Source organism: Alligator sinensis, unplaced genomic scaffold, assembly GCF_000455745.1.
Source record: "Alligator sinensis unplaced genomic scaffold, ASM45574v1 scaffold173_2, whole genome shotgun sequence".
NCBI classification, from domain to species: domain Eukaryota; kingdom Metazoa; phylum Chordata; order Crocodylia; family Alligatoridae; genus Alligator; species Alligator sinensis.
The window spans coordinates 447,985-468,555 of NW_005842720.1; the positions used below are offsets into that span (position 1 = coordinate 447,985).

The window sequence follows — 20,571 nt, forward strand, 5'->3', positions numbered from 1 at the left end:
AAAGTGCAGAAGTGAAAGCACATTGTTGTTTCTTCTTTTCTGATTTTAGTTTTCATCCTAATTAACACAGCATTATTAAGATCATATATAAACACACACAAACTAGGGGTGCACCAATAGAGATTTTTTGGGACAATACCAATGGCTGATTTTTAATGAGCCATATTGGCCAATACCAATCCAATTGCCGATATGCAGCCTGGCAGTGTGGAGAGCAGGGTCCAACTGGTAAGTCTGTTGTGGAGGAAGAGGTGGGGGGAGGGAAGGCAAGTGGAGGGGCAGATCGAGGCTCCCATGGTGAGTGAGGGAGTAGGGCTGGGGCAGGCACTGCCTGGGGCATGGATGAGCTGCCACTGAGGGCTGGGGCCAGGGGCTGTACCGGGTTCTCCCCAGTGGAGGGCTGGGCTGTGCTCGGGGCGGGCAGCGGCAGCACTGGGAGGGAAGGTTGGGGGGGCTATGGTGAATTTTGGGGGTGCTGAAGCCCATCCTCTATAGCCTCCCTCCCAGTGCCACTGCCCTCCCTGAGAGCAGCCCAGCTCAGGCCCCCACTGGGAAAAGTCCAGCACAGCCCCAGCCCCTGGCCCCGCCCCACAGCAGCAGCCCTTCTTTGCCCTGCGCACAGATATGGCGGGGGGGATGCTCTGATATGGGACCGATGTATCGGTGCACCTCTAACAGCAACACATATGTGTATGGTCACACAAACATATATATGTATTTACATATAGAAGTATATATGTGTGTGTATGAAAGACACAAATGCTTATTAAAGCTTATTAATGGATTTTGCAACAACACAGCTAAGATGCCATCAGTTAAACATCAATGTCGTAAGGACCATTGTAAATAGAAGTGTGCAGTGATATGTTTACCCTTCCCAAAAAAGAAGGTTTTTACTTTCCAAAAAAGAACAGTTACAGGTCTGGTTGCTAAGTAAAGGAAAGAGGCAGCAATTCTTAATTCAAACCAAACTTACAGATTTCAAGGGAATTTTTTTCCTGAATAATGACTGCACATTGGACCCAATGCAGCCTTTAAATCCTTTTGTAAGTGCTGGGGATAAGAAGATAGCTTTCAAATTGAATTTTTAAAAAGCCTAAAGTTAACAATAAGAAATTTATTCCTGTGTAATTAATGTATATTTTACACCCTGCTTAGCTTAGGAGAATTATGTGCAAATCCTGCAACCTGCACTAATTGATTCATAATGCACGTGAGTGTTCCCATAGACTTCAGTGATCCCAGTCATATGAGACAGAAATAGTGGTATGAGAACAGCCACAGGATCAGATCATAGTGTAGTAACCATGCCTTCATCCGACATCAATAACTGTTTTAAAAAGTAAAAATGGGAAAAAGTAAAGGAATAGATAATTAATATCACATCTGGTGTGCTAATAACAAAATACATAAAAGTGGGGCTAGGTATAAGGCAACTCATTTCCTCACATGAGAGAATGACCTCCATAACTCAACTGAAGCTCTGCCACTCATGAGTTATGGGTCATTCCTTTTCTGTTGAAAATAAATTTTACAATACCATCATCCGTAGCTATGTATTTTTCCTCTATACATGTAAATTTAAAAATTGCAGAAACATAACCCCTTCTCTTCTTGCATTACATACATAGCCTCCTACCATAACAGTTTTTAAATTAATTGTGTTTTTGTGAAGTGAAATATCCTCTGCTATATATGTATTCCATGACATGATTTTTGATTAAATGAAAAAGCTGAATTTATTCTTGCGCTATTGCTACTGTTAGTAAATTGCTTAATCTGTACTCCCACGTTTATGATACGGGTTGAATCCTTGAATTCAGTCAAACCTTGTGTTAAACTAAGAACCATTTATTACAGCATCAATTTTCCAGTATAAAACTCCTATTTCCAGTAGTTTATAACTCAGCTGTGGACATTTTGTCTGGACTAAAACTTGGCACATGACATGTTGTCAAGCTATTTTTTTACACTTTAAAAAAAAAAGAGACCTTGATTATTCTTTGTTATATGAGAACAATCTTATAAAAGTAGCAAACACTATATTTTTCAGATGCTTCTTCTGCTCTTCTATGTTATTGAAACTGAAGCTTTAAAGGCCACATATCTATAATTCAGGCACAGAGATCTTATAATAGTCAAGCTATTCTGTCTATAAATCTATGAATTCTGCATGAGTAGAACTTTCCAGGGTTTGATTAGTCTTTTCTATATGTAGACCTAAAGTCCAATACTGCAAGGGACAAACCACCCCAGATACCTGCACATTCAACTCCCACCAAACCTGGAATGCTTAGCACAGTGATTGTGAGCTAGAGGTGATACTGCATCCTTTTTAGGAATGACGCACAATATTATCACCATTAAGTGAAACTTACACATGATTTACAAGATACCCAGAGATTTCAGATAGGATTCCAGTGTCAGAATATTTCTGGCCTCTTGTGGTCTTTCCCAGTTCTTTGCAACAAAAGATTTGCTCTATTATTTTTCTGTAGTCAAAAAATGAGTAAAAACTAAGAGCTGGCATTTTATGGTGGCCTAGCAAATTGTCTGTCAAGGATGACTCGGGGTGGGGGGGGTGGAATGCCGCACGCCACTACCCCACACCGCCACTGCCTCCCCGGGGCATGGGGAGGGGAGTGGGGGGGGTGGGGGGGAAGCTTGCATGCAGCCACCTCTAGCCACTAACCCACTCTGCTGCTGCTCTGCATCCAGCTGCATGACATCCCCCCCTCCACATCCAGCCATCTGTCTGTGCGAAGCACTCTGATTGGTTGTTTCTCCAAGAGCGTTACGGACAGACACACAGACAGATGGACTAAGCCTTATAGATACATAGAATACCTTGAGTTTATTGGGCAGAGGGGGCGGGGGAGGTTTCTTGAGTCTAAGTAGGTTGAGTACCACTGGCTTAGCACCTTGAAAAGTCAAGTCCTTGATTTGCATAAAATGGAATTGACACAGAAACAAGAGACCAAGGAAGTTGCTGGCTTATATCAGTGATAGAAATATTGAGAATGACTTAAATAGGATTTATGGTCTGCAGAGTCACTAAGATGCATATTAGACTTCACAGTAGACTTTACTGTAACATGTTAGTCTCTACAGATAAACTGTACATGGGTGAAGGAGCTTAAGTGCATTAAAATACACAAATACAAATCCACTAAAATTCACTAAAAATATAACGTTTATGGGTAGGGACACACCGAATTCATGGTGGAAGTGGGCTGCATGGCAGCTCCTTTAATTTTGAAGGTTCCTCCGCCCCCTTCCCACCAATTGGCAGAGGGGCCTTGCTACTCACTGCTGATTGGCAGGGAGGCGAAAATAGCGGTTTTAAATATGCCGTTCTTGCCTCCCAGCCAGTCAGCAACAAGCAGCAGGGCCCCTTAGGCAATCAGCAATGGGGAGGGGCATGCAGGCAAACCTGTAAGATTAAAGGACCTGCCACGCAGCCCACTTCCTCCATGAATTTGGTAGGTCCCTATCTATGGGGTACCTACTCCCCTTAAGATCCTTTAAGACTCAATGGGTATATCTGCTCTGGTATTTAGGAAATAGAAATCACCAGTCTGGCCTCTGTCAAACTGTATTTCACAGTGTAATAAGTATACTCAAACAGGTAGATGCTGCCTACTCCTCCCTCTCTGGACTATACTCATAGGTGAATAGTCCAGCTTAGACAACTATGTAGAGGCAGTATTTAGCCTAGAGGTGAAAAAAATTATATAGTTGGTGGAGTTTAGTTCCCTATTGCCAACTAACACTGATCTGTTATTTGCTATGTAATTGGTTACTATGTTACGTTATTTTTGTTCCCTGATTGGATGTTTCTATACCCATATGACTTTCAGAACTTTTTCACACATTCAGTTTCTTTCTGAATCTAAGCCTCTGAGTAGATACCCGCAACATTAGCAAAGAACAAGTAACCATTCTGTATTTTTGTCTGAAGACAAATTTGTTCATTCTGCGCATTTGCTTTGTTGATCTTTGCTTATTTCTTGCTTCTCCATTGTTTCCATCATTTACACAATTGTCTTTGCCGCCATGTTCACTAAATTTTTCCATAAATTATTTCCTGCACAAGTATAATATTTTACATAATATCCCCTACTTTTTCACCAGTGTGAAAAGTTCATTTTTTTCCACTATACTAAATACTTTGATTTTGAATTTACTAACTCACTTCATAGTATGATTTTGGGTCTTTGGTAAACCCCACCTCCTTAAATGTTTTCTTGAAATCTTCTTTGGTTTTTGAAGTTATACATGCATTAAAGCCATAATCCAGAACATGGTATTCTAGGCGAGCTTTAACCTGTGCTTTGAACAGTAATACTATTGCTGCTCCTGATTTGTATTTTGTCTCAGTACTGATACAGGCCAGCATTCTGCTTACCCTTGTTACTCAAGCCATATGCTGGGCCAATGGCTTTCAAGGATTTGTCTTCCATAACCCCTAAATCCCTGCCCTGGTCAGTGTGCTGCATGGCTGTTCCATCTAATACATGCTCTATATGTTGTTGCCCCCTTTCATGCCTCCTGTCTTTATTTTATAGTTGCTGCAATAAACTGCATTTTCCATTCTCTTAACCTGTCAAATAAAAGTTCAAAATCTCTCTGCACCTCATTGTCTTGTTCTTCATTAGTCATCACATCTCCACTGTTGGCCTCAGAAACAAACTTTAAGATTTTACATTCCCTTCCTTCAACCAGATCATTTACATGTTGCATCTTGTTGACAATGGTTAACTGAAAAATAAGGCATGTCAATCCCATTATTAAATAAATGTTCACCTTGATAAATTATCAATGAGACTTGTTAATTTCCTTTCTCTCAGTTACTTTTCTATCTATCAAATTCTATTACATTGTGTGAAACTCTCTTTCTCTTTCATATGGCATCAGATATCATCTTTCAAATCTATGAACCACTGTCTGGTATTGTCACTCAATGTGTAGACTCCATCTATCCTGAACTGATTTGCCAGAAGTCTCTAGTACTTGTAGCTCCCATTGACTTCAGTTTGAATTGTTGGTGCTCAGCATGGATGAAAGTTAGGTTGTACACTGTAACTTTCTACTCAAACCAATATTTTTGATGCTTCTGGAATATCTATGGGCCAAATCATCCCTCCCTCAGAGTATGTGACTAAGGAGATGAGTTGGCATGAAATACAGTTTGAAGTACCTCAAGACACTGTGCCTGTGCAAGGCAGAAGCAGGCCTGATTGTTGTGTGAGGAGCAGGGTCACTGGTGGGCCCTGTTACATCTTTTGAAAAAAATGCCATGCAGCCACTCCAGTGTAGTTCTCCTAATCTTTGTTGGATATGCCACTGGCAGGACACCGCTTCCACCTCACCCTGGCACACCTGTCCTGGAACTTCAGTGGTGTCTGTAATCCTACTACCTCTTGTGTGGTCTCAGGAAACCCAGTTTTCTTATGCCTTCTACCCACCCAGAGAAATATGGCATTGGAAAAGGTTCCCTATATCAACTCTCCCCTTCAAATACTTGGGCTGTGGTAGTCATAATTTGGGTCCTCTGCAATTTTTACATCAGTTTGATCTCTGCAGAATTCTCATGCTTTTAGAAAAAAAATTCTCATAAACTCAAATTTATTCTCATTCTCTCATAATCTCATTCTGGAATTCTGCTATCCAAGGTATTTCCTCTTCAAATAGTACAACATTGTTTCAAATTCCGTTGTCCAAGATTACAAAACAGTCTCTAATAGCCTGTAGTATTAGCACAAAAAGCATTTAGTTCTTCTCTCTTAAATCCTCTTTGATTTAGCTTTTGAAGATGTCTCCAGCAGTGTTGATAAACTAGTACAGCCATCTCAGGAGCTAAGAAATCCCTGTCTACATTCTTCACTTAGAAAAATTAGATTCTTGTCTTAGTGTGTAATTATTGTTTTTATTTTCTATTTCAGCTTTTTTCCACCCATACCTTCTGGATAGTGAGTGTCTTACAAATGTGACACAGAGATAATAATAGATCACTCCAAGGATACTATCTATTCCACTAACAATCTAACATACAGCAGTGAATATGATATGACAATAAAGCATTTATCTTGCCCTTACCTAAAGGATGGTGGTATCAAAACAAAGTTAACTGTTGCTCAGTGGACTAACATTGTCTATCTTTCCTGCTTCTGATAGTTACAGATGCTATTTTTTCTGTTCTCAGACAGCAGGATTTCAGGAGATTCTGACTGAAATTGAAATTTTAGCTTTGATTGTGGGATGTTTATGTCATGACCTTGACCACAGGGGAACCAACAATGCCTTCCAAGCCAAGTAAGTTTTCTAATTCTTATTACTTTAATTTGTTTTCCTTCTATACAAGAGCAAAAGGTGACAGGGGATAAAGAATGAAGCATTAATTTCAGGGCTCCTAGGCCAAGGCCAAGTATTTCTATGCTTGCATGTAATGAGGGACTATCCATCTTTATAATTCCCTATTCTTTTTGGTAATTGCTGACTTGCCCTTAGTGTCATGCTGTTGATTTTGGTTACCCTTTGTGAACTGACACCTAGTATAGAAATGTGGCACCAAACAGTGATGCCTCTTCCTGTCAAATTTCTGTCAGTTACAGTCCTGTAAGTGCTAACCATGAGAAGCTTTGCAACTACCCTGATTTCTCCCTCACTGGTATTGGAACCCTGGTGAAAATGTTTCCAATTATATCAGATCAAATTAAATAAGCTAAAACTGAAACCACATGTTCACCAAAGGATGGCATCTATTTAATGTGCATGAAGCCCAGCTTTTATTTTTTTGGACTGTGGAATGGTTGGCACCTGTCTAGAACCACAGTGTAGGCTGCCCAGAACAGATGGGCTGAAAAACCAAATGCATTTCTTTCACATCCACCATGTAAAGCCCTAGACCAGCTCTTCCCAACCTTTTCCTCAGCATGACTCCATTTATGACCCCATTTCCTCAGCATAACTCCATTTCCTGAACATGGCCTCTCACTCCCAACCCGCAGCCCCCTGCTCCCCTCCAACCCTGCCGGAGGGAGTCCCCAGCTGCCAAGGCTATGGGACCAGGGCCAGGGTCTGCAGCCCCACACCTCTCCTCAGCAGTGCCCGAGCCCCAGCTGCCACCCTCAGGAGGTGGTGGTTGCTGTAGCCGGAGCAGAGTGCAGAACCCAGCTCCTCTCCCCTGTCCTGCAGGCAGCACGGCTGGAGCAGAGCCCATGACCCATAAATCCTTGAGGGGGGAGGATGTAGGCTACCTGGTGTGGGCTCAGGGCTCCCCACCTTGCTGCCCTCCCTACAGGGGCCTCTGCAGCTAAGTGGGCAGGAATGTGAGGGCAGGGAGGTTCAGTGTTGCTACTGGGAGTCTCATGCTGGTGGTGCCACCATGGCAAGTTGCCCTCTACCCACCTGGCAGCAGTGACAGCAGCAGCGCAGAGTTGTGCCCCCTGCTGCTGTCAGGTGGGCAGGGGGCACCTTGCCATGGCAGTGTGGGCAGAGTGGGGCTCCCAGCAGTGGCACTGAGCCTCCCTGCCCCACTCTGCTGTGGACACGGGCAGGGTGGTGGAGAGCCCTCAGCCCGCAGTAGGCATCCTGCATCTGCCCTCATCGTGCACACAAATCTATGCCTCCCTCCCTGGGAGAGCACACAGTGGCAGGGAGCTGGCCCTTCTACTGCCCCCCCAGACAAGCCTCACTGTGGGGGTCTCAATCTGCCTTCCCCTGCCCAGACTTACCTAGAGGGAGCTGCAGGAGCTGCTCTCCACGCTGCCTGGCTGCCATGTGCATGTGCGCACACATGCATGTGGCACCCCCTGCCTGATCACCCTCCTCCCATTCCCTGCAGTCCCAAGCAGCCCCTTGCAAGCTAGAATTATGCAACCATGCAAGAGGAACCTGCCATTTCCCACTTTTTTCTCCTTTAAAGGAGAAAATCTGTGATTGTCTTTGCAACCCCATTTTTTAACATTGTGACCCCAAAGGGGGTCATGACCTCAAGGTTGGGAAGTGCTGACCTAGAACTGCTGACTCTGTGTAACACAGATACATGGTTCCTTCCCAACCCATCTGCTAGATATCTTGTGTGCTGGACTAGTGTGAACTATAAATTCATTGGGGAGGTCAACAGGGAATAGGGGAAGCGTTGTTTTCTAAGGCATCCCAGGGAGTGACTAGCAATAGCAGGTGTAAACTAGTTGAGAGTGGATTTAGGTTAGATATTTGAAAGACATTTTTCACAGTAAGGGTGGCCGGGATCTGAAATGGGCTTCTGAGAGAGGTGGTGTTATCACATAGCTTGGAAGTCTTCAAGAGGAGGCTAGATAGTCACCTGGCTGGGGTCACCTGACCTTGGTCCTCTTTCTTGCCAGGGGCAGGGGGTCGGACACGATGATCCATTGTGGTCCCTTCTGACTCTACAATCTATGAATCTGTGAGCATTTGACATAACGTAAGGTGTATATGCTCTCAAGGGAGATGGGCTGGCTGGTTGTCGAACATCCCACAGAGCTGTTAGCTGGGCTTACTCCATTTCCTGAACATGGCCTCGCATTCCCAACCCGCAGCCCCGTCCCCCTCTAACCCTGACAGAGGGAGTCCCCAGCTGCCAAGGCTTTGGGACCAGGGCCAGGGTCTGCAGCCCCCCACCTCTCCTCAGCAGCCCCCAAGCCCCGACTGCCATATAAATTCTTATATAAGCTAGGTGGAATCTCGCAGTGGCCCTCCAGACCCGAGTGATACAAATGTATCAGAGCAGCTGCAATTTTAATATTCTTTCATTCAGAGTTAAAGTTGGATCAGTTTTGCTGCATTTGTATTGCTTCTGGCTTGTGCACACATTACTTAAAACATAACAGCTGCTGTGCCCCTCCCCCCACCAAATAAGCAGCTCCCCTTTTGAAACAGCTCCAAGTGTACATGTCCACACCCTATGTTAGCTTATTCTTCCCTATTTTTGTGCAAAAGAGGAGGATATTTGCCAGAATGTGTGCTGTTTGCAGACTGCTGTTTCTGTGGGCAAAATGCCTTGGTGAACTCCTCTAATTGATATCTGGCTGTTCCTTAAACTGCAGTCTCCTTAGCTCTTGGTGTTCCTGCAGTCTCAATGAAATGCTGACATTATCTGGATCCTTGCTTGCCATTACAAGGGAAATGAATTGCAGTTCTGAAAAACAGAACTGCTGGTGCAAAGGTTACAAAGCATCACCAGTTGCTTTCCGCAGCTGGAGTCTCAAAGAGAAGCAGAAAAGATGGGAAATTGTGTAAGACAACTGGAAAAGCTGTACCAATTGATGTTTGTGTTCCTAATTTATAAAAATGGATCTTGTGTACAAATTAAATTCTTACAGGTTTGGGCTCTGATTAAACTAATCGCCATTTAATTCTGTTTTGGGGACTCTGAAGCAGAGGGTTTCAGCATTAGAATGCTATCTTCTGCAGTTGTTTGACAACTGCATACAAAGAGGAGGCTGTCTTTTTATAACATCATAAAGAAATAGTTGAAGACATTTAACAAAAGACATGGTGTGACACATATAAAATATCCCTGAATATAGAAGTTGTAACTTTCATAACACTAACTGTGATTTATTCCTCCAACCTAACTTATAAAGTTAAGCATCACATTTTCCTATTTTATCTTTAGTGTTCAAGACTAGTGTTTTGTGCAATGAAAGATCAAGAGGCATATGATAGAAGCAGCATCACAGTTCTCTGAAATTGCTCTGTTAATACACCTCAACACTCTTTTCTCTAGGGATGATGTTTTCCAGTCATCCCCCTCTCTAATACAGCTGCCCCTGATGATTAAATATCAGTATGGTACAGCTTTGTAGTATATACTCCTAGGAGACTCCTTCTATTCGTTTCTAGCATAATCTCTTATACTCATTTCTTTGGAAAGAAAACCCATCTTGTCGCTTTAGGCTGGGTCCCAGAAGTGAAATAGTGGTGAACATTAATCTCCCCTGACAGTCCAATCCTATTCCTTTCCACCTCCCAACAATTTTCAATTTCATAATTACATTTCATAGTTTTTCCTCCTTTAAAGTTTAAACTTAGAATTTTTAAGCCCCATACCATATATATTTTGTGGCTGATCTTTTTTTAAACAAACAGCATAGCTGGAAAATATATTCTAAGGATTATTTTAGACTTTCCTTTTCTATCTTCAGGTTCGGCTTCTATTTCCTTATTCACCTTAGCATTTTTTAATTTACATGGAAGTTACCTGTAAGAAGCTGTAAGGACTACTCTTACAGCTTTTCCACAGCAGAGTTTTTCAGATACCTAGTAGATATCACTTTTGTTCTATATACTGAGGATTGGAGCTGTGCAGAAGTACAGGAATTGACTGAAAGCCCCAAGGCACTTACAGTTCATAGTGTGTGTGTGTGTGTGTGTGTGCGTGTGCGCACTAGATATGCACACATATATTTGTGTGATATACCATATATATAGATGTGTGATTGCTTATTTAGAAGTATATATAAACTATGAAACACAGTGTGACTTGAGATGTACCTAATTTTTTTTTTAACTATAGACATTGAGAAGGTACCAAAAGTGTTGTTTCTAGATTCCTTTGGTTCAAAGGGGCCTGTCCTCCTAAATCATTTAGATGTCTTTGAATATTCCCACCAAAAATTTAATGTTGCTCAAAAGGAATCATCAGTTGGTCAGAGTAAATGTATCAGGCACCAGAATCTGAAAGCCTGGCCGTAGCTGTAAATTAATATAGTGAATGTGAAATTCCACTTACATTTCAGAACACTGTATCTGAGAATGGGTGGATGTCCTGGTAACTAAATCTCTTAAATTAAGAAGAAAAAAATCCCATTAAATCAAGCGGGGGACGGGGGACACTATGAACAATTTTTGTAATATTTATTTGTGTTTTTTACTGATTGCTGATTGTTAATTCCATGTGTTGCCTCTCAGGAGTGGATCAGCTTTGGCTCAGCTTTATGGAACCTCTGCTACCTTGGAACACCATCATTTTAATCATGCTGTCATGATTCTTCAAAGTGAGGTAAAAAGCAGCTGTTTTATTGTTGTATGCTTGGTGGGCTGTTTCACCAGCCAGGGAATGGAAATAAACACCACGCACAAACCCAGCTGGGTGGCACACAGGGATTATATGGCTACTGGTGCATGGGGAGCCCAACATCGAGCTGCTGCAGCCCAATACCAGGCTCCCCATACACCGAGACCTGTCAAAACCCCACGTGTGGTCCAGCTGGGTTTGGACGTGATGTGTATCTCCATTCAGCTGGGCAGCACATGGGGTTTGACAGGCCACTCATTCAACTTAAGGCGCAGTAGAAATGTGGAATAACTGTGGTCACCCATAAAATCAGTGAATCTGAAAAATATTTCTTCCTTGTGATCCACCAGAATCTCCTTGGACAAACCATTGCTTTATCCGGTGCGTATCCAACTACTGTCTCTCCTTGCACATTTCTAACTCAGGCAATTCATCTTGCTAGGATTCTAATCTTTATATACTGTATTACTACTTCTTTGATAAAAAAATGTAGAAGTAAGACTAAATGCTTTCAAGCTAGAATAGGTGCAGATCCAGAATCTCTGCTAGCACAATCTGGAGTCAAACAAGTTATGCCAGTTTGCCACTGAAGTCAAACAGCTTAAACCAGTTTGCATCACCGAAGGACCTGGCCTGTTCTCTCTAGTACATTGTAATTACACTCAATGGAATACACTGGTATTTAACACAACAGTCTGCAATTGTTATCGTCAGGAAAACTTCCATATTTGATTATTTTGTTAGCTTCCTATTCGTGCCATAAAAGGTGTCTATATTTTGCTCTAGACAAAAGGTGTCTATATTTGTCTATATTTTGCTCAAAGGTGTCTAGGCACCTTTGAGAGAGTCTTGCACACTGTGGTAACATTTAGTTTTTCACAGGATGTATTAAGTCAACAAGGCACTAGAATCCTGAAGACAGCAGGAAAATCCTCCTCCTTAGCTATTTGTAAGGCAGTATTTCAGATATGCTAGTGCATTAATCTATACTCTGAATAGCTGCTGGTTTTTAATATACACTGGCATGTTTTTTTCTGGCTACACTGAACTTAAATTGTAGGTATAATTAACCTGCTAGATTCCCCCAGCTTTCCCAATGACTGAGTGAAAAAAAATCTTTTTTTGAGGATAAGGTCACTCAGGGAAGGAAACATGTCCTTTTTATGTATGGAAAACTCTTTGTTTTCCTTACTGTAATTTTCTTCTTCCTGAGCGCTAGATGGCAGTGCATATTGGATTTGAACATTAGACTGCTACAAGCTACCAAAATTACATTTGGTTTGATACAACCATTGTTATTTCGAAGGATAACAAAGCAGTATGTGAGTGCTGTGTTATGTATATGAATGTAAGCACACGTGACTGATGTTCTACAGTTCAGTCTTTAGCTTAAAGTTCAACTTAAATGAATGGCAGTATATTCTTTCAGTTTGTTTTCTCCCCTGGATTTATGGAGAAACGAATGGCTAATCTGTTCACCCTAATTTGTTAGATCATGATCTGTAAAATTGTTCCTTCTACGTTCCTTATTTAAAACATCAATATTTAAATATTTTGTTTCCTTTCATTATGGCTATAAAACATTTTCCAGGGTCTTACTCCTTTAGATTCCTTCAGAAGTACTCTACTGAGCCCACCCCTGTTGTTAAGCTGGCTCACATTCCATGTGCTTTGCTACCTCGGTCTGTGTGAGAAAAATCTGTACATACAGCAAGACAGTGGAATAATGGTCGGGGTGAGCAGAAAGACTATTTTGAATGAAAAATTGATTTAGTGCCTTTGACTGCTCTAGCAGCAGCTTGTGGGCAGCAGCACAGATAAATCTGTTAAGAACACAGCTCAAAAGCTGCAAAACATAATTCCAAAAACATTTGGTATAGGGAAAGATTGAGCTGTATCCATAGTTTTTCTCCATAAACTGAATCAGTGCAGAGTCAAACTAAAGAATACATCTTTTCACAAGAGGCTATAATTTTGGTACTGCTTAGAGAAACACAGCCCAGATTCTTGATTACAGTGGTTAACATTTCCAGTCTGAATATAACCTTAACAGCAATAACTTTATTTTGTCTTGGTTTCCCATAGTCCAGAAAAAAAATCGGATGTTACAAAGTAGCAGAATGCAGTTAGGAAACCTTTTAAAAACCTATATTGATTGTTAGCCCTTTACCTTCTCTATCTCTTTCATTACAGGGTCACAACATCTTTGCTAACTTGTCCTCCAAGGACTATAGTGACCTTATGCAGCTTCTGAAGCAGTCAATACTGGCAACAGACCTCACTCTGTATTTTGAGTAAGTATTGGCATTTTTGTATTTGACAAATGAAAATTCGAAGAATGTTCTCTAATGACCTATTAAACACCAGTAGCGATATATGATATGAGAAATTAGTGTTTAATTGTGGTTGGAGAGATTTAGTCTAATGCTTATATATTAGACTAATGGGAGTATCTTGTGTCCAGATAAGTTTTATTTTAATGTTTAATTTGTCTGTGTTAACAAAACCCAAGAGAAGTCTTAGCCTCAAACTTTGAAGCTGTTGCAGAAAGGAGTCACACTCCAATCCTGTATTGTGTGAAGCTTACATGTGTGAAGAGCACACAACCATTTTTTGGGCTTTTTAGGAAATACAAAGTAACTTTACTTTTTTAACCTTTTCTGAACTGCTAGTCCAGTTCAGAGTGAGTTTTTTTTCTTGTGCTAAGGAAGAGCTGTACTTAGTTGCACAGGAAGGTGCTTAGGTAGCAAACTGTGGTAGGTCCTTTTGAAGTCAAGTTATACCGCTTTTCACCAGAGTGCCCCATTTTGCAAAACTGAGAGGCAAAAGACATTACTAGATGTCTTCTTCAAATTCTGTTCTTTCCTCTTCCTTGTTTTTACATCATGCTAGTGATCAAGATCATTATAGTGATCAAGATAATACCATTTCCTTTCGTTTTCTTGCAAGTTTAGTAAGTTCCACCAGGAGAGTCAAACTAAGTCAATGTCTTGGACATGGCGTTGTATGTATGATAATTCGCAGTGCAGTGATGTTACATTTCCTGCACATCACACTTCCAACAAAGTGTGTCAATCAAAATCTTACTTGCTAGCGCCCACATGGATAATTCACTGGGGGACGTGTTCTGGGGCTGTGTGTACATAGCAAACTCACACTCCCTGGTATCAGGGTCTTCAGATACATTACATTGCTTGAGATGGGCTATTTCCTAAACCAGAAACTGTGTAAATGAGCTACTTAGCTCTGCTGAGTAGCAATTGCCAGTTAGCCCAAGCAAATTACCTTGAGAATGAAGATACTGCTACACTGCTTCAGTTTAAAAGTGGTCCCTTAAACTTAAAGCAGCACAGTGGGTTTGTGGGTCACGCACTATGGTAAGTTTATGGTACAGAGATTGAAGTGCAGTTGTAGCTTACTGTCATAAGCATGACAAGGCTCCATCCTAAGGAATTTTTCTGTATTAGGAAATAACTTGTCTATTAGCATCTTCCTTGCACTCTACTCATTGATTTTTGAGCCTGTAAGCAAGGAGATATGGATTATTTCTCCTCAGTCATGAGCACTGACGGCTTGATGCCAAACCAAGATTCTAACAAACCCTGGGCAAATGTTTAGCTGCTATACAATGTACATCACTCCCTTTCTTTTTTAAAGATTTGCCAAATCACTAGGTATTATTTAAAATGGTGCAAAGTTTGCTCTGACTACTTCTTCCATTATTTCTGTTAAGAGCTCACTCTCTGTCAATATTTTCTTTATCTCAGAGAAAGAATATTCCTTCCTTTTTTCCCCCATTTAGCCTATTATGAGAGAGAGCTTGATCAATAAATTCAGGCATCTGCCTCTAAAGCTGCATTCTAAAAAAAATTAGTGTTGCTAAAAATCATTTCTAAAAATAACTTTATCCAAATATTCTTTTTGCAAATTTGCAGTAGGCTTCAGAAAGGAACTTCATAGTTTTTTATCTCACTCTTTCTGGGCCTTCTGGCTTTTGAAGCTGTCTGCGAAGACTGCTTATGATTTTAAGGGGTAACGACAGTGGAAACCGGCAGTACCGAGGGCAGTGATATTTTCAGGCGCACACAGTGCTCAGTATTGCTCTTGATGTCCTAACACAAGTGTCTTGAATTTAAAAAAATAGTTCATACTATTGGGAAGGGGGTAGGCTGGTAGGCAGAAGGCTAAAATGATTTGAGATAGATCCTGAACAGACTCCAGCAATGGAGATCCTGTAGAGAGATTTCTTCCTCAGTAAACATGGCCAGGAGAGGGCAGACAATAGCTGCTTTCTCTTTGGGATGAACCCCCACCAGGACAGTAACCTTTTACACCTTCCTACACCAAAAGGGGTGTCTCAGGGTCAAACTGTCTTTTGGGATTATATCAGCAATACTCATGTCAAATAACATAAAGACTTTTGAGCAAGTACATGCTTACTTCATTGACATTTTTTTTCAGTTTTCTGCCTCTTACATGCCTTTGGATTTAAAAAACCAAGCAAACAAAAACAGCATTCCTGAATTTCCTGTGTACTAAGAGTGATATTTATAAAGTCCATCTATGAATCAGAGATTTGGTTTGTGCTGGAATAAAAAATAGCATGTGGATAAAAACCCTTAGAACCTCATCACATTTTTGCATATTTGTAGAACTTTAACTAATCAACAAATAAAATGATGACCTGGAAGTGAAAAATCAGATCTGGGCTGTATTAGATATGTGGGTATTTGGGTAGTAAATTATTGTGATATTTTAATAGATAATTTTAACACATCAGGCCATGGAAAAATCACTTAGAAGATGCAAGTTTTCATAGAATGCTTAACCTCTTCTCCCCCGAATGCATAAACATCATGTTTCATCTCTTATAATTTCACTGAATTTAGATTCACTGAAGTGAGGTCTTGATTCATTGAAGTATATACACTTATTATATAAAGCCAGCTCTCTGAGGATAAAAACAGCATTGAATACTGAAGAACAACATTTAAATGGACATGAACATTAATTTATTTTTGCACTCTTGGATGTCATGTGTGTAGCTTTATTTACCCAAGTAACTAAACTAGTCTTCCTAGTTGAAACCATGTTTAAGCATCCACTAAGGCAGCATTTTCAACTATTTTCATATACAAGGCTGATTTTTCCAGACAAAAACCTCTGTGGGGATTTAGTCTGTTTCTCCAGTCACTCCAGTGGATCTTAAAGTGGCTCTGTCATTTAGAAGTGCATGGCTCAGCAAAATGCCTCCACCACCTACATTTAAGTTAATACTTAGAGATTGCTCTGTTCCGTATTTCTGATGCCACACAATTCAGGGTGGAAATAAGAGGTCACATTTTCTTCTGAACTCTCAATATGTAATTGTTGTTGTCTTGATAATATACGCATTGCCTAGGAGGAAAATGAAAGAATTATTTTCCTCCAATAACATTTTTTTCTGCTAAGACTTTTTTCAATAAAATGTGAATTAAAAATAAGCAAAATGTATTTTTTTAAAGGCCATCTCTAGTGGTGCAAATACAATGTAATAGCTGTAGTTGTCGAGGACCAGCTCAGGATTAGGCTGATTTAATGTTTATGTGCCAGCTCCTTGAGGCCATTAAAATTTTCATTATTGCAGTATTTATTCCTACAGGAGCTGTTATACCATCATGCCATGAATTTGTATGAGAGAAATGAATTTTGTTTTCTGCATGTGTGACTTTGCATTGTGTTAGCAACTTTTGTAGTGTGCAACCACTTTATATCATGTATCATAGAACATGGGCATAGCATCATCCTATCAGCTGCTTCAATAATATGGTAGGAACCTTTCCATTAAAATAAATGGAAAACTGTGAATGACAAATTCTGTACTTTGCAACAATTTCCTGAGATAGCTTTGCTTTACTGAGGTCCAGCCAGCCAAAACAGGTAATTATTTCTACTTAATTCTGCTCTTATTTTAGACATGTATTAATTAAAAATCTCCCATTATGCATCAAAATTCTAATTGCCACACTGAATTCTATAATGGAGGAACATTTAAGCAGGGGTGACTTTCAGGCACACTAGAGTTTACCTCATTTCAACTGGATTTGTATATGCCCTGTTTTCAGTTTTATTTATGTGCCCAACAAAGTATATGAAATGTTAACTAATTATCAAGTCTAGATTATATTTTCAAATGAACATATTGATGCATTCATTTCGGTGTAAAACCAATGCAAAAGTGCATGTATTTTGAGGGCGGATGAAGTGATTTCTGTCTATAATTTTCGTTCAGGTAGACCGTTGCTTTGCAAACTGTAGCAACCTATCAGACACCTTAGCTAGGGACAGACATTACACATAAACCAGTTTAAGTGATCACAAACTGGTTTAAACCTGTAACAGGACAGATGTTCAGTGCACATAAACCAGTTTGAAAATGATTGAAACCTGTTTGAGATAAACCTGATTGAATGTAGTATCAGACTTAACTGATTTGAGTCAAACTGGTTTAATACAATGTCTGTCCCAGACCCCTTGCTGGTTTAAGTTAAACCAGACTCCCCCAGCATCCCAACATGCTCTCTGGGCTGGGTGGGGTTCTCTGCTCCACAGCAGAGCTGGTTTCTCCCCTCTGTTCCCTGGCTGGAGCTCTGGCAGAGACTATAGGCATTTGCCTGGCTTCCCCCTTCTCCCCTTGCCACTCCCTGCTAAGCAGGGGTCTTCTCTGCCTTATGCAGGCACCTCTCAGCATTAGCTAGCAGACCACATGCTGGCTACGGTCAGTGCTGTGGCAGATGGGACAAAGGTGAATCAACAGGTAACTGGGAATGTCCCTCTGTTGTTTTCTTAATGGGGTGATAAACACTGTGTTATCAATTCCCTGCTGGGCTGGTCAGAAGGTTGGTGTGGGGTGGGGAGGGTGGAGTTGTGACAGGGGCAACCTTTCATGCCTCCCATCCGCCTCCTGTCTATGGGCCAGCACCAGTCCGCCTCCCGTCTATGGGCCAGCCACCTACCTCACTTGTCTGCCATACCTTGATGTAATAGTATTAGGATGTTAATCAGGCAGGAGGCTGCCGATTATGAACCCCAATGTTTAGTCAGGACCCTGAGCTTCTTTGCTCTGTGGGTGTCCCTTGTAGTGGTCCCTGGGGACCTTTTGACCCCTCTCTGGGTCCTGGCCCCTGCATGGACCAGTCAGGTACCTCATGTCAGGTCTAAGCTGCAGGACTGCATAGAGGGTCCCCCATTCCCAGCTCAGGTGCTTTGCAAAGCATGCCTGTCCCCACGGGCCCACTCACCTAAGCAGGCTCAGGTGCTTCAAGAGGCTTAGCTGGCCTTCCCTGCATTCTATAACCTACCCAAAGGTGAGGGGCTGAGGATAAGGCGCCCTGACCTACCTTACCGGGGGGGTGATCACTCCTGGCATTTACATGGGGACTGCCATGCCACCAGCAGCCCCACCAGGCCTTCCTGCTCTGGCAGGGTGCAATTTTAGGTCATGCCCAGGACCAATGAGACCTCCAAGCCATCCCCAAAGGCTGACCCTTACCTTCAAGGTGTTCCTGGCAGAGCTCAGCAGGGAGGTGTTTCTCCTCTGCTGGCTGATCACGAACTGCCCTCAGCTCGAGGGCAGCCATTTTAAGGCCCAGCTCCCTATCGGGCACCTGCCCCTCCCTGGCCCAGTCCTTAAAGTGGCAGGCACTACCAGTGCCACAGGAGGCAACCCCTCCCTAATCAGAGCATCCTGCCAGGCCTGGCCACGCCCCCTTTGGCTCAGTTCTGTGGAAGGGAAGAGAGGGCTGTTCTAGCACCCACCCCCCAAGCTTCTAGCCTGAGCCACTGCAGGCATGTACCTTCTTTTCTGGGATGCCTGTGCATTTACAAACTGATTCAGCCTAGCCAGGTTAGACTAACCTGCAAAGATTGAATCAATTCAGGCTTAGGCTTTTTCAATGTCTGTCCCTAGCCCCTAAGTTTTGCCATGCTAGAAATCAAACTACCGTTATCTGATAGAGTCAACATAAACTAGTACAGCATAAGGCCCTGGATAGTTGCTCAGGATTCTTGGATTCAGTTCCCACCTCAGACACTAATCTGTTGTGCAATTTTGAGTGAGTCACTTCCGTGTTGTTCTGTTCCCACTCCTATTCCAGATCCTTTTTTACATTCTTTGGAAGAAGGTCTATTCCACACTATGTTTGTACTGTACTTAACATCTGGGACACCTATACACATGCTTCGACAGAGGAAGGTGTTTTAATTAAAGCAGCTCTCAGGAGGCAATCTAATTAAACCTCCCTCAGCGTCTCATGTATTCAGCGACCTGTGTTCCAAGATGGCAGCAGGGGTGTTTTAACTAAAGCTCATTTGACGTGCTTTAGTTAAAGCACCCCCCCTGCCATTTTGAAATGCGGGGATGCTGAATACATGAGAGACTACAGCATGCTAGAACATTCTGATTAGAATTATTAATCAAGTCTGCACCAACATGTTCTAATCAGAACACGTCAGCACATGTAAAAGTGCCCCTAGCAACTCCAGTTTCAACTGGGTTCTTTGGACATTAGTATCTGACAAATAATAATGATAGATTTTCATAAGTAAAGATTTTGATACTGAAGAGGTTCTGGAGCAATCCTCATCATGCATAAAATATGAAAAATTGTAAATCAGTGTGGAGATAAACCATGAATATTGACAACAAAAGCCAAACAGTCTATCCTTCATCCGATCTTTCTTTAACTCACGTTATCTAGTCACCCTAAACCAGGGGCGGGCAATTATTTTGGGCGGAGGGCCGCTTACCCAGTTTTTTCAGGCTGTCGAGGGCCACATGGGTAGCCCTGCCCCTTGACAGGTGCCCCTCCCCTTGGTCACCATCTTGGGACCAATGTCTCAGGGCCAGCACTGGTGGGCCCAAAGTGGGGCACAGGCTGGCAGGGGTCTGTGGAGCTGTGCTGGGCTGCACCAGCAAGGAGAGGGGGGAGCTTCTTCAGTGTGTGCTTCTGCTGGCTCCCTGCCCACTCACTCCCAGTGACCCCCCCAGCCCTGCAGAACAGGCAGGGGGCAGCACACAGCCCCAACCCCCTGCTTACCGGCAGGGAAGAAGCTGGTGCTGAGCACGGGGAAAAGCAGCCCCGCGCCTTCCCCCTGGCTGGTGCTCCCTGCGGCAGGTGCTTGCAGCCCATGCAGGGCTGTCTGGAGCAGGCACAGGCAGCCCCACGCGGACTGCAAGCGGCTGCAGGGCGGGGCACCGGGCACTGAGCAGGTGAGGGGCCACTTTTCCCCATGCTCAACACCACCTTGTAACCTGGACCTGCTGCCAGCCTGGGCCCTGCGCTGACTCCGGGCTCACCCGTCGGAGCTGTGCATGGCAGCAGCAGCTGTGGCCCCCAAATTGCTGCACCGGGCACTGTTGACTGCTGCTGGAGCTCATGCACTGGGCAGCACAGAGGCAGCGGAGGCAAGCACTCCCCTGCACAGCAAGCAGGGGGGCTGCAGCTGCTGTCGCCACAAACAGCCCCGACGGGGGAGCCCGGGGCCAC

At 42.6% G+C, this 20,571-nt stretch overlaps 1 protein-coding gene across 2 annotated transcripts in view; it reads left to right on the top strand.

The window, feature by feature from the left end:
- PDE11A (phosphodiesterase 11A) overlaps positions 1–20,571 on the top strand; it is a 275,983-nt gene that overhangs the window by 202,674 nt on the left and 52,738 nt on the right. For both annotated transcript variants that reach the window (XM_025216276.1, XM_025216277.1), the window contains exons 13-15: positions 6,206–6,315; positions 10,939–11,029; positions 13,238–13,338. In XM_025216276.1, the coding sequence (XP_025072061.1) occupies positions 6,206–6,315; positions 10,939–11,029; positions 13,238–13,338 (302 nt within the window). The remainder of the gene's footprint in view (positions 1–6,205; positions 6,316–10,938; positions 11,030–13,237; positions 13,339–20,571) is intronic.